The 10,000-nt window shown below is 44.6% G+C and overlaps 1 protein-coding gene across 1 annotated transcript in view; it reads right to left on the bottom strand.

Moving 5' to 3' along the window:
* LOC138027527 (uncharacterized) overlaps positions 1–10,000 on the bottom strand; it is a 22,177-nt gene that overhangs the window by 11,177 nt on the left and 1,000 nt on the right. The window contains exon 3 of the mRNA XM_068875079.1: positions 1,159–1,527. Within this exon, the coding sequence (XP_068731180.1) occupies positions 1,159–1,527 (369 nt within the window). The remainder of the gene's footprint in view (positions 1–1,158; positions 1,528–10,000) is intronic.

The raw sequence follows: 10,000 nt of genomic DNA, 5'->3' as shown, positions 1-10,000 counted from the left end.
TTACGAAATTGACAAACAATTGGGTACCCCAGTATTGTCCCCTGAGGGATGCCGCACGTCAGAGTGCATCTTTTAGAAAGGACACCATTAACAGCGCATTTTTGGGTACGATTGTCTAAGTAGGAGGAAAAGAGTTCAGAAAGACAACCGCGTTAGTATGGCCGCGATCTAAATTAAAGGCCCAATTGTCAGTGGCGTCCAGAAAGGCGGTCATAGTTGAATGAAAGGATCGAAAGCCAGATTGACGATATTTTGATAAGATATTATTTTCAGATAAGAAGGTAGAAAGCTGGTTATAATGTATTATCTCAAATATCTTTGCTATTGCCGGAATCACTGATATTGGACGATAATTATGCATGTCCCTTCTATCACCCTGTTTAAATATATAGTGTCGTAAAACCAAAACCAAAGTAATTACTTTGGCCAATCAAAAAGGAAGGAGGTAATCTAGTAACCAATCAAAACTCGAAGTAATTACACGTAGCCGACACAAAGCGCGGGAAAATGTGCACGCGCGAGCCATAATTGGTTTTGGTTTCACTTCTGATTGCTTGAAAAATTGGCGCGAGAGCTTTGAACCAATCACTGAGTGAAGTAATTATAAACCAAAGCAATTCGCTTATTACTTTCGACACTCAATTGAAAACCACTCTATGCCGGTAGTTAAACAGCGATTAAAGATAATTGAAATATGCTGCAAAATTACGTACAGTTCTTCGAACCTACGCTGTCATGATTCACCTCTCAACGAAAAATGGAAGAGTCCACTTAGCTAAATGAATGTAACAAGGGAGAAGATCTATTTGAAAAGCTCCCCAGAGTTTTGGTCAAAACTGACCAAGAATACAGCAGTAAAAATTTGTTAGCCAGCCAGCTAGCAGTCTGGTACCCTGAATGCATGGGCATGTCTCTAGAAGGGATTACGGATGAAGCTTATATAGACATCCTCACGTCGTGCCACCGCGGAGAAAATCTTTACAAGAACGTGCTATGTTATCAGTCATTGGTCGGAGATAAATAAAATGATGATTACGATGATGATGAAGACGATAATGATGAAGATAATGTTGAGAAGGAAGATGTAACCACCCTCAATTCATGTAACACTGGTCTGCATCTACTTCGCATACCTTAAAATCAAAATTTGTCACTCACCATAAAAGATTACCTGGACACCTTTCACCGAGCATCCTTTGACATTACAGGCTGAAATACTGTAAGTACCCGAATCATCCTTAGAAAAGGGTGGTTGTACCAACAGCTGTCGTCCGTGATCAAATGTCTTAAAGCGACTGCCAATCATAAGCTCCAAATTGTCTTTTCTCCATTGGATCTTGATTGGTTGAAGGCCTTTGGCCTTGAAGCTTAGCTCCAACGGCGTTATGCCTGAGACGTTTATACGATAAGGGGACTTCTGTTTAAAGAAAACATAGGGTTTGCTTTCCTTCAGATTCATAGCAGCTGTCTTTTCCGCTGGTTTTTCATCCACGTCGGGTTCTTTTACATCTTGAGGCTCCAGTTTAGCTAGAAAAAATGTAAGGCGCACTAAAATTTAGATATTTGGAAAGTAGATCAACTTATAGTGTTCTCCCCCGATTCAACTCTTGGCAGAGACGGTCCCTTGCTGGAAACGAGCAAACTCGTTTCTAGGATCTTTCTCACTCCAAAGCAGAGGGAAAGGTCCTGGAAACGAGGTTGATTACAGACCTGCAGTTATGACAGCAGCTTATATTAGTACCATCCGTTCAGATGAAACGCTAGATACCTATCTACAATAAGTTAACCATCGTTGATGTAAGGGTTGCTATTATTGTTGATTTTTACTTCGAGAGTAAAGTAAGAGAAACATTTGTTTATCGCCTGTTTTTCTTGTGGCGATGGATTCCAATTGACGACGATTAGTGGACACCTTGTCAAAGTCGGCCTGCATCTAATTTGCTGCATTTCCGCATAAAGATTAGGGATGGTAAGCGTGTTGTGTTAATGCTGTTGTAAATGTGTGAGTTTAGGGGCAGCAGTTATATGCGCAGGGGGCCGTTTCTCGAAAAGTATCAGTAACATTCCAGGGACCCGTTGCGCGAAAGTCCCGAAAACTTTTCGGACCCGAAAAGCCGATCTTTTAACGTGTTTTCAAGGTACGAGGATGAAAGATAACTGTGAAGTTTGACGACGTAAATCCTCTCCGTTTTTGAGATACAAAGGGAATGGTGACATCCGAAAATGATATGTAAAGTTTTGGGGAAATTCGAGAGAAACGGGCTCCAGGCCCGAAAGCCAACTATTTTTCAACAGATATTCAAGACCCGAAAGAACGACTTTTGTGCGTGCCTTGAAAAGAGAAACAAATTGATTTATGCCCCACCCCCCTTCCTTCCTGCAGCCTACGTGAAAAGCCCCCCCCCCCTCCCCCTCCCTTCCTTCCTGCAGCCTACGTGTCAGTACGTGAGCCTATCGTAAAAATTTCTGAACTGTGAGAGCTATTACAACCATGAACAGAGGATAAGGAATCATTATTACCCTCAGAAGAAATAACGATTCCTCTTGGCGACTAAAATCTTAGCAGGCTCTTCGACCCCCTTTCCTTGGCCAGGGTCAACATCCTAAAAAACTGATTAATTCACACGTTGCGTTTTCTCCACAGTTTTTTCCAAATGCCATATTATGTGACAAAGAAGAACCCGGCACTTGTTACACAAGAAATCCACACAATGTTGAATTATTCCACGTGTATTTCCACAGTTTTTAACTTAACTGTTTAGCTTCATAACTTTTTTCAAAAGCACATGGTTCTCTCTCTGACGTCACATGACGTCGCATACAGTGTCCAGTCCTCTGGCGGATTTCTATATCTAACACTCCCCCCTAACTTAAAAAAGAATGTCATCCATGACATTTGACTTGCAATACAGAATAATTCTTTACAAGAGTGGTAGCTTTTGATTCAGAATATTCCTTACTTCTTAAATCCTGGAGTGGGGTGATCATGCCCAGCTCCTTACAGACCACTTAATCTCTTAATTCATCTCTCCATACTGGCGTTCACGATTCTGTAGTACAACGACTATCTTAAGACAGTTTTCACAGCATTCACATAACGAATGTTTAAATACACTTAGGAAAATTCTCGTGTTTTTTTTTTTTTTTAAGTACAGCAATGTAATAGGCAAAAAAAGAAAAACAGTTTATCTGCACTGGAATGACTGGTATGGTACTCTCCATTGTGGCAGCTGTGGTACTACTGGCTGGGGCATCATATAAGGCATTATCATGTTCGCATTCCAGGACATCATGGGTGGTACCGGTGAAACTATGTAGTTCAAGGCTGGTGGTAGCACACAGTACTGGTTCACTGGCAGTTCAGGTATGTAGGGTGTTGGCGGTGTAGGTATCCCACACTGCTGTATTTCTGCAAATGGACTGGCACGAACCTGCTGCACGTAAGTTGGTTCCCCAGGAGTGTCATAAGTAAGGCGCTTTGGGCCCTGTCTCAGACGCTGAGGCCGGCCTAGGTTGCCAGTATACTCTTGTTCGACCATCTCTCCACCATCTGCTTGAGGGTCCTCCATCAACGGTGCTTCGTTAGAGGTACCAGCAATGTTAGCTTCTGTTCCCGTTTCACTTGACACCTCACCAGCAGGAACATAGGTGATATCTGGTTGTGGTTCGTCTTTCCTTGTAGACTCTACCTGTATCTGTGTTTGGTCATTTCTATCACGTCTCAGTGGGCGGTTACCGCATGAAATTTCTGGAAGATCGTCTTCGCTGTCACTTCCGTCCCCTTCGTGTACCAGTGGTTGGGTGTCATCACAAAAGTAAGGTGCCGGTGTTCTGCTCTTTTTTACAGGAGGGAGGTCCTCCCAGGGTTTCCCTGGCAACCAGTCACAAGGGAGTAAGAGGTTTCGATGTAGAGTACGGCTAGGTCCCTGACTTGATTCTGGCCTTACGTCGTATACTGGGCTCCCCTCCCCCTTTCTTGCAACGACCAGATGAATTTGGTCTTCCCAGAACGCACGGAGCTTTCCTGGTCCACCACGAGGAGTGAGGTTGCGTACCAGGACACGATCTCCTACTTGCAGCGCTGATGATCTTACTCGTTTGTCATAATTCTTTTTCCCTCTCATGGCACTTTTCATGGCAGATTTTGACGCGAGTGAGTAAGCTTCTTGCATGGCAGACTTCCACTTGGTAACATACTCAGCATGTGATTTGGCTCCCGTTTCCTCCTCGAGATCAAACATTACATCAATTGGCAGGCGAGGATTACGACCAAATAAAAGAAAAAATGGAGCATAACCTGTTGACTCATGGACAGTGCAGTTGTATGCGTGAACTAGTTTATTTACGTGGTCTTTCCAGCTGGATTTGTGAGTTTCAGGTAGGGTTCGCAACATACTGAGTAACGTACGGTTCATTCTCTCAACCAAACCATTGCCCTGTGGATGGTATGGAGTAGTCCTCGAGTGCATTACTCCAGAGAGTTCCTCAAGCCTCTTGAACAAACGGTTTTCAAACTCGCCTCCCATGTCATGATGGATTTTCTCAGGAAACCCAAAGCGTGGGATGAAATCATTGAAGATCTTGTCTGCAGCGGTAATAGCGGTCTTATTCCTCGTTGGGTACGCTTGCGCATACTTGGTAAAGTGATCTACCACCACCAGGATATATTCATAGCCTCCGGAGCTCCGCTCTAGGTGCACAAAGTCGATGGAAACCATTTGAAGAGGAGCCGTTGGTGTAATTGGCTGTAATGGTTCTCTTGTTGGTAGATATGTACGTCTATGTTTTAGACATCGGCATACGTGATGGAAAAAGTTCTCTACATCTCTCCTCATGTGTGGCCAATAAAATCTCACTCGAGACAGAGCTAGAACTATCTCAACACCAAGGTTGCCCATTTCTTCATGGAGTTCACGGTAAACGGTGCGACGAAATTTCAATGGGAGAACAACCTGCTGGTTACGATAAAGTAACCCACTCTTCCTGTGTACATGAAACTTGTGCCACTCGTTCAGGAACTTACGAATCGAACCAAAGGTGATTCTTGGTACTTTTCCTTCACTGTCGGTTTGTGGTTTGCTTTGAGTAATTCAAGGACGCGTCCGATGTGAGGGTCTTCTTTCTGTGCTTTCACTAAATCCACCACTCTTACTTGATTGCAAGATGCTAATGACGGGGCGTCGACAAGATGGAGTTCCTCTTCTTCATCAGTCAGAGCTGTCAGCCAAATTGAGTCCCCATTTGACAATGTCTGGACTGCAGAGATTGATGCATGCAAGCTTTCCGGAGTTAACTTCTCAGTACAACTGTCCATGTAGGTGTGGAAGTCACGGGGTAATCGGGAAAGGCTATCAGCATCAGCATTCAACCTGCCTGGTCGATACCGTATTTCAAAGTTAAAGTCTGCAAGCTCTCCAACCCACCGCAATCCTGTAGCATTTAACTTAGCAGATGTTAACACATAAGTCAAGGGATTGTTGTCGGTGTATACTACAAAGTCAGGAGCGTAATAGAGGTAGTCCCTGAACTGTTCTGTCACTGCCCATTTCAATGCTAAGAATTCCAATTTGCCAGAGTGCATGTGGTAGTTGCGTTCAGCCGGGGTCAGAGTCCTAGAGGCATATGCAATTACTCGGGTAGAACCGTTCTGCTTCTGATACAAGACCGCTCCCAAGCCATCCTGTGATGCATCGGTGTGTACAATGAATGGCGCATTATAATCTGGGTATGCCAGTAGAGGAGGTGAAGTTATTTTACCTATTAGGGTAGCCAACGCAGACTGGTGCCTGGGTTCCCACTTCACTGGTGACGAAGATCGTAACTGTCCACTACGCAACCCTGGGCTCTGTCTGGTTGAGGTAGCATTCTTTTTCCCCAGCAGGTCATGATTGAGGAGATCGTAAACGGGTTTTGCTATTTGTGCAAAGTTTTTGATATGACGGCGGTACACCCCAAGTAGACCCATGAGTCTTCTTACTTCTCCAACGGTCCGCGGTTTTAAATTCTTCATTGCAATCACTGCATTTGTAGCTTTGGGATCTATCCGGTACCCGTCTTGAGAGATAATTCTTCCAAGGAAAGACACTTCCCGTTTGAACAATGCACACTTTCCAGGCTTAAGCTTCACACCATAACTCCTCAACCGACGAAGAACTTTACGGAGATGTTCAATATGTTCCGAAAATGTTTCTGAGAATACAATTACATCATCTAAGTAGGGGATACACATCTCGTCACGCAGCTCGCCAAGACAGTTCTCCATAAATCTTTGAAAGTTTGCGGGCGCATTCATGAGTCCGAATGGTATCCGCACCCATTCGTATAACCCCCAAGGTGTAATAAACGCAGTTAACGGTTGACTTTTCTCGCCGATGAACCCCTGATGATAGGCTTTTCCCTGATCCAAAACACTAAACCATGACTTGCCTCCTAGACTGTCTAACGCTTCCTGGATCCGAGGAATAGGATGCCGGTCTGGCACTGTTTTCTTATTTAATTCTCTGTAGTCTATACATAACCTCATTCCGCCATCTTTCTTGCGAACACAGACAACACTACTTGAGAATGGCGATTTGGACTTCCGGATGAAACCTCGGTTCAGCAAGTCTTCAACGTAACCTTTAACTTCTGGGTAGAGTGGACGGGGTATGGAAATGTAATTCTTCTGCACTGGCTGGTCACTAGTCAGTCTAATATCCATCTCCAATTCAGGAATGCAGCCGACATCATCATCGTTCGTTGCAAATGCATCCGCTTCTTCAATCAACAACTGTCTTGCCTGCTCCTTTTGTTTTACCGTCAGTCCACTCAAATCAACTTCAGGTAACCATGGCAAGTCAGTCTCAATCCGTTCAGCCGGTGTATCTTTTTCACAAGGCGGTCCCTCGCATGGGGTCGGTGTCTCGGGGTCCTTAAACCTGGCTTCAATAGGAGTAACTGACCGGACCAGCTGGAGGCGCCCCAGGACAACTCTTCCAGGCAGGGTGATGTCGTGGTTTGTGTTGTTGGTCACTGCGACTGATAAGATGGTTGCATCACCCTCCTTCACAGTGGTAAGGGATTCGTGGACTGCCAATCCTGCAGGCCAGGTTGTCAACTCATCTGGCTCAAAAATGACAGGGGTCTTACGGTAGATTGGTCCAGTATTAGCACGACAAGGTAAGTGAACCGTCTCCCCTGCAGGGACAGTGTGTGGATTCTTTGCAGATTTAACTAGACAAAGTTCATCAGAATTGGTAGTACGTATTAGGCTTATCAACGCTTGTATGTCACCACTTTTACTCGTTTTAAAGCTTCTTAACATCCTTCCCAGTAATGCATCATCTTCTTTGCCTTCAGTATTCTTGACCATTAATTCTATAACATTAAAACCAATGATGGGCTGCTCAATGTTCTCCATTGTCACCAAGAACGGAACCCTAGTTTCTGTCTCATTTTCATTTGTTAACCTTACACCAAACTCAACCCATCCACAGTAAGGAATACTCGACCCATTTGCTGCTTGCAAACTAATGGACCCATCTGTACCAAGTAAGTGTTCAATATCCCTTATTTTGACTGTTGGTAGTTGGCTCTTCAGGAAATCTTCTGAAACAATTGACACTTGGGCTCCTGTGTCCCATAAAACTTTTGTAGCCATGTCATCCAGGTAGCAGTCTACCAAACACTTTCTTCCCACCAGCTTAACTATACGTTCCTGTTGCCTGGGAGAGATGTGACTAGCATACACACCTCTGTCCTGGGCATCTCCTAACCCATTTTCTTTAAACGATTCTCTCTCAGAGAGTTCCTTGATTGCTTTGCATAACACTTTATGCTTTCACCGACGAGCCGTCTGGCAACGCACCGAAGAAGACCAAACAGACTGGCACCTTGAAGACTGTAGTAACTGTGTGTGGCAACCGGGCTTCAGGCAACAACTACACTGGTGGGATTTCTCTTTCTCTGGCGAGGCTACTCCCTGTCCTGCGGTGGTAGCCTGGCTGCGTTTCCCGGATAACTTCTGAGCCTGGTCTGACAGTAGCGTGAAATATGGTTCAAGCCACCACAGAGGTAGCAATGTGGACATCGGTCGCCTTCCCCCTTCCTTCTACACTCTTGGCAACCTGGTCGTCTTGTTCCAGCTTTCACTCCACCCCCACCATGATGACTAGGTATCATAGTGTCTCCTTTCTGGTTACCTGCTACTTCCCGGAGGGTCTTAACTTCCGATTTCACTGTGGCCAGCTCTGCTTGTACAGCCTTCAGTGTAGCTAGGACTTGTGAGTCCTTCTGCAATTCTTTCCTTGTGTTTGGTTCTACTGCACTTTCAACGGTGAACACCTTTGCAGACTTTCCCCTGTTAGTAAGACTGAACTTATTACTTCGCTCGGCTTCTGCCGATATGGCTAGGCTCATTGCTCCAATGAGGTCTTCGTCTGCGACTTTTGGGTTTTGAATGAGAGGTCATATTTTTGTACGGATGGTTTCATCAGCGAGACCAGTTTCCAAGGCATGCAGGAACAAACTTTGCACCGAGGAAGCATCATACTTAACCCCACTATCAGACTCTTTTGAAGCACTAATTATCTTCTGTCTAATCGTGAGTGCTCTCATCAAAAATGACTGCGGGTCTTCATTGGGCAGCTGGGCAATGTTTGTTAGAAGCTGGTAAAGTTCTGTGGCATTTTTCTCATGAAAATGGAAGCGAAGAATCTTACGCAGCCTGGGCAGGGTTAGGTCAGTCATGTTTTCTAGATAGCTTCTTAGTTGCAGGCCTGGCTGTATAGCACGGACTACGGCACTAACTACTTCCTTATCCGAGTATCCCTTGGCAAGCCCTGATTCTATTTGGGATATTAGAGCTTGATAACCCAGCTTATCCTTCTGGCCAGGGTCGCCCACCACTCCTTGTATTTTAAAATCTCTGTGGAATATGCTTTGCTCAATCCCTTTAACCGGAAACTTAAATGAGCCTTCGACCTTCACTGAGTCAGTAAGCTCTTCTTTCTGCATTTTTACCAATTTTTCCACGACTTGTTGCTGCTTATACTCTAATGTACCCAGCTCTTCCTTGAGTTTCTTTAGGTCGCCTATGTTTTCTAATTCTTCTTGGCCGTAATTATCTTCCATTCCCTCGAGTGGCGGTGGGCCCAAATGTGCGATTAACCCATCGACATACTCAATTTGATCATCGTCACACAAATCCTCAACTGAATCCTCAATTTTTCGTCTGATGGCCCGAATAACACTTAATTTCCTCTTGCCCTCTACTGCCGACTTTTCAACTTTAGCATGAAGAGCAAATTCACATAACCTACTCAAGTCCAACGACAAAATTTTGCGATCCAGGAGAATCAGTTTCTCTTCCGCCATTTCGCATTTACTTATAAACAACACGATCACAAACCAGCATACATAAAATCCAATAAAACAGCGTTCCTACCTTCCCTGTTCTCGAATCCGCGTCCCACTATCTTATGACCAGCCGTCCACACCACATGTTCCCTTAAACTACAACCCGTTGCATCCTGCTCAACAAAACGTTGTCCATCAAAACACAAAATTGAGGTGTAATGGCGGCGATACACTCGAATCCTCGTACACAGTGATCAATCGACCATCCAAACAGTTAATAAAACCATCCAGTTTCTTCCACAATTTCTCCCGGACAGGCCCCCAAAATGTTACACAAGAAATCCACACAATGTTGAATTATTCCACGTGTATTTCCACAGTTTTTAATTTAACTGTTTAGCTTCATAACTTTTTTCAAAAGCATATGGTTCTCTCTCTGACGTGACATGACGTCGCATACAGTGTCCAGTCCTCTGGCGGATTTCTATATCTAACACACTCACGCAAAAGATGGAAGGTGGTAAATGTTCAATGCTAACGAAACATTCATGGTGCCAGGCCCGCTCTGTTTGGCGGCCGAGATACCATTCTCGTCCCCAGAGTCCGCGTTTATTTTGGTGAGCCCCAAGAAAACGGACTCTGGCCACAGCCAAAGCCGGAAGTC

Source organism: Montipora capricornis, chromosome 12, assembly GCF_036669925.1.
Source record: "Montipora capricornis isolate CH-2021 chromosome 12, ASM3666992v2, whole genome shotgun sequence".
Classification (NCBI taxonomy): domain Eukaryota; kingdom Metazoa; phylum Cnidaria; class Anthozoa; order Scleractinia; family Acroporidae; genus Montipora; species Montipora capricornis.
The sequence above is the reverse complement of the archived record's forward strand: the minus strand, read 5'-3'. Positions and strand labels throughout refer to the sequence as shown.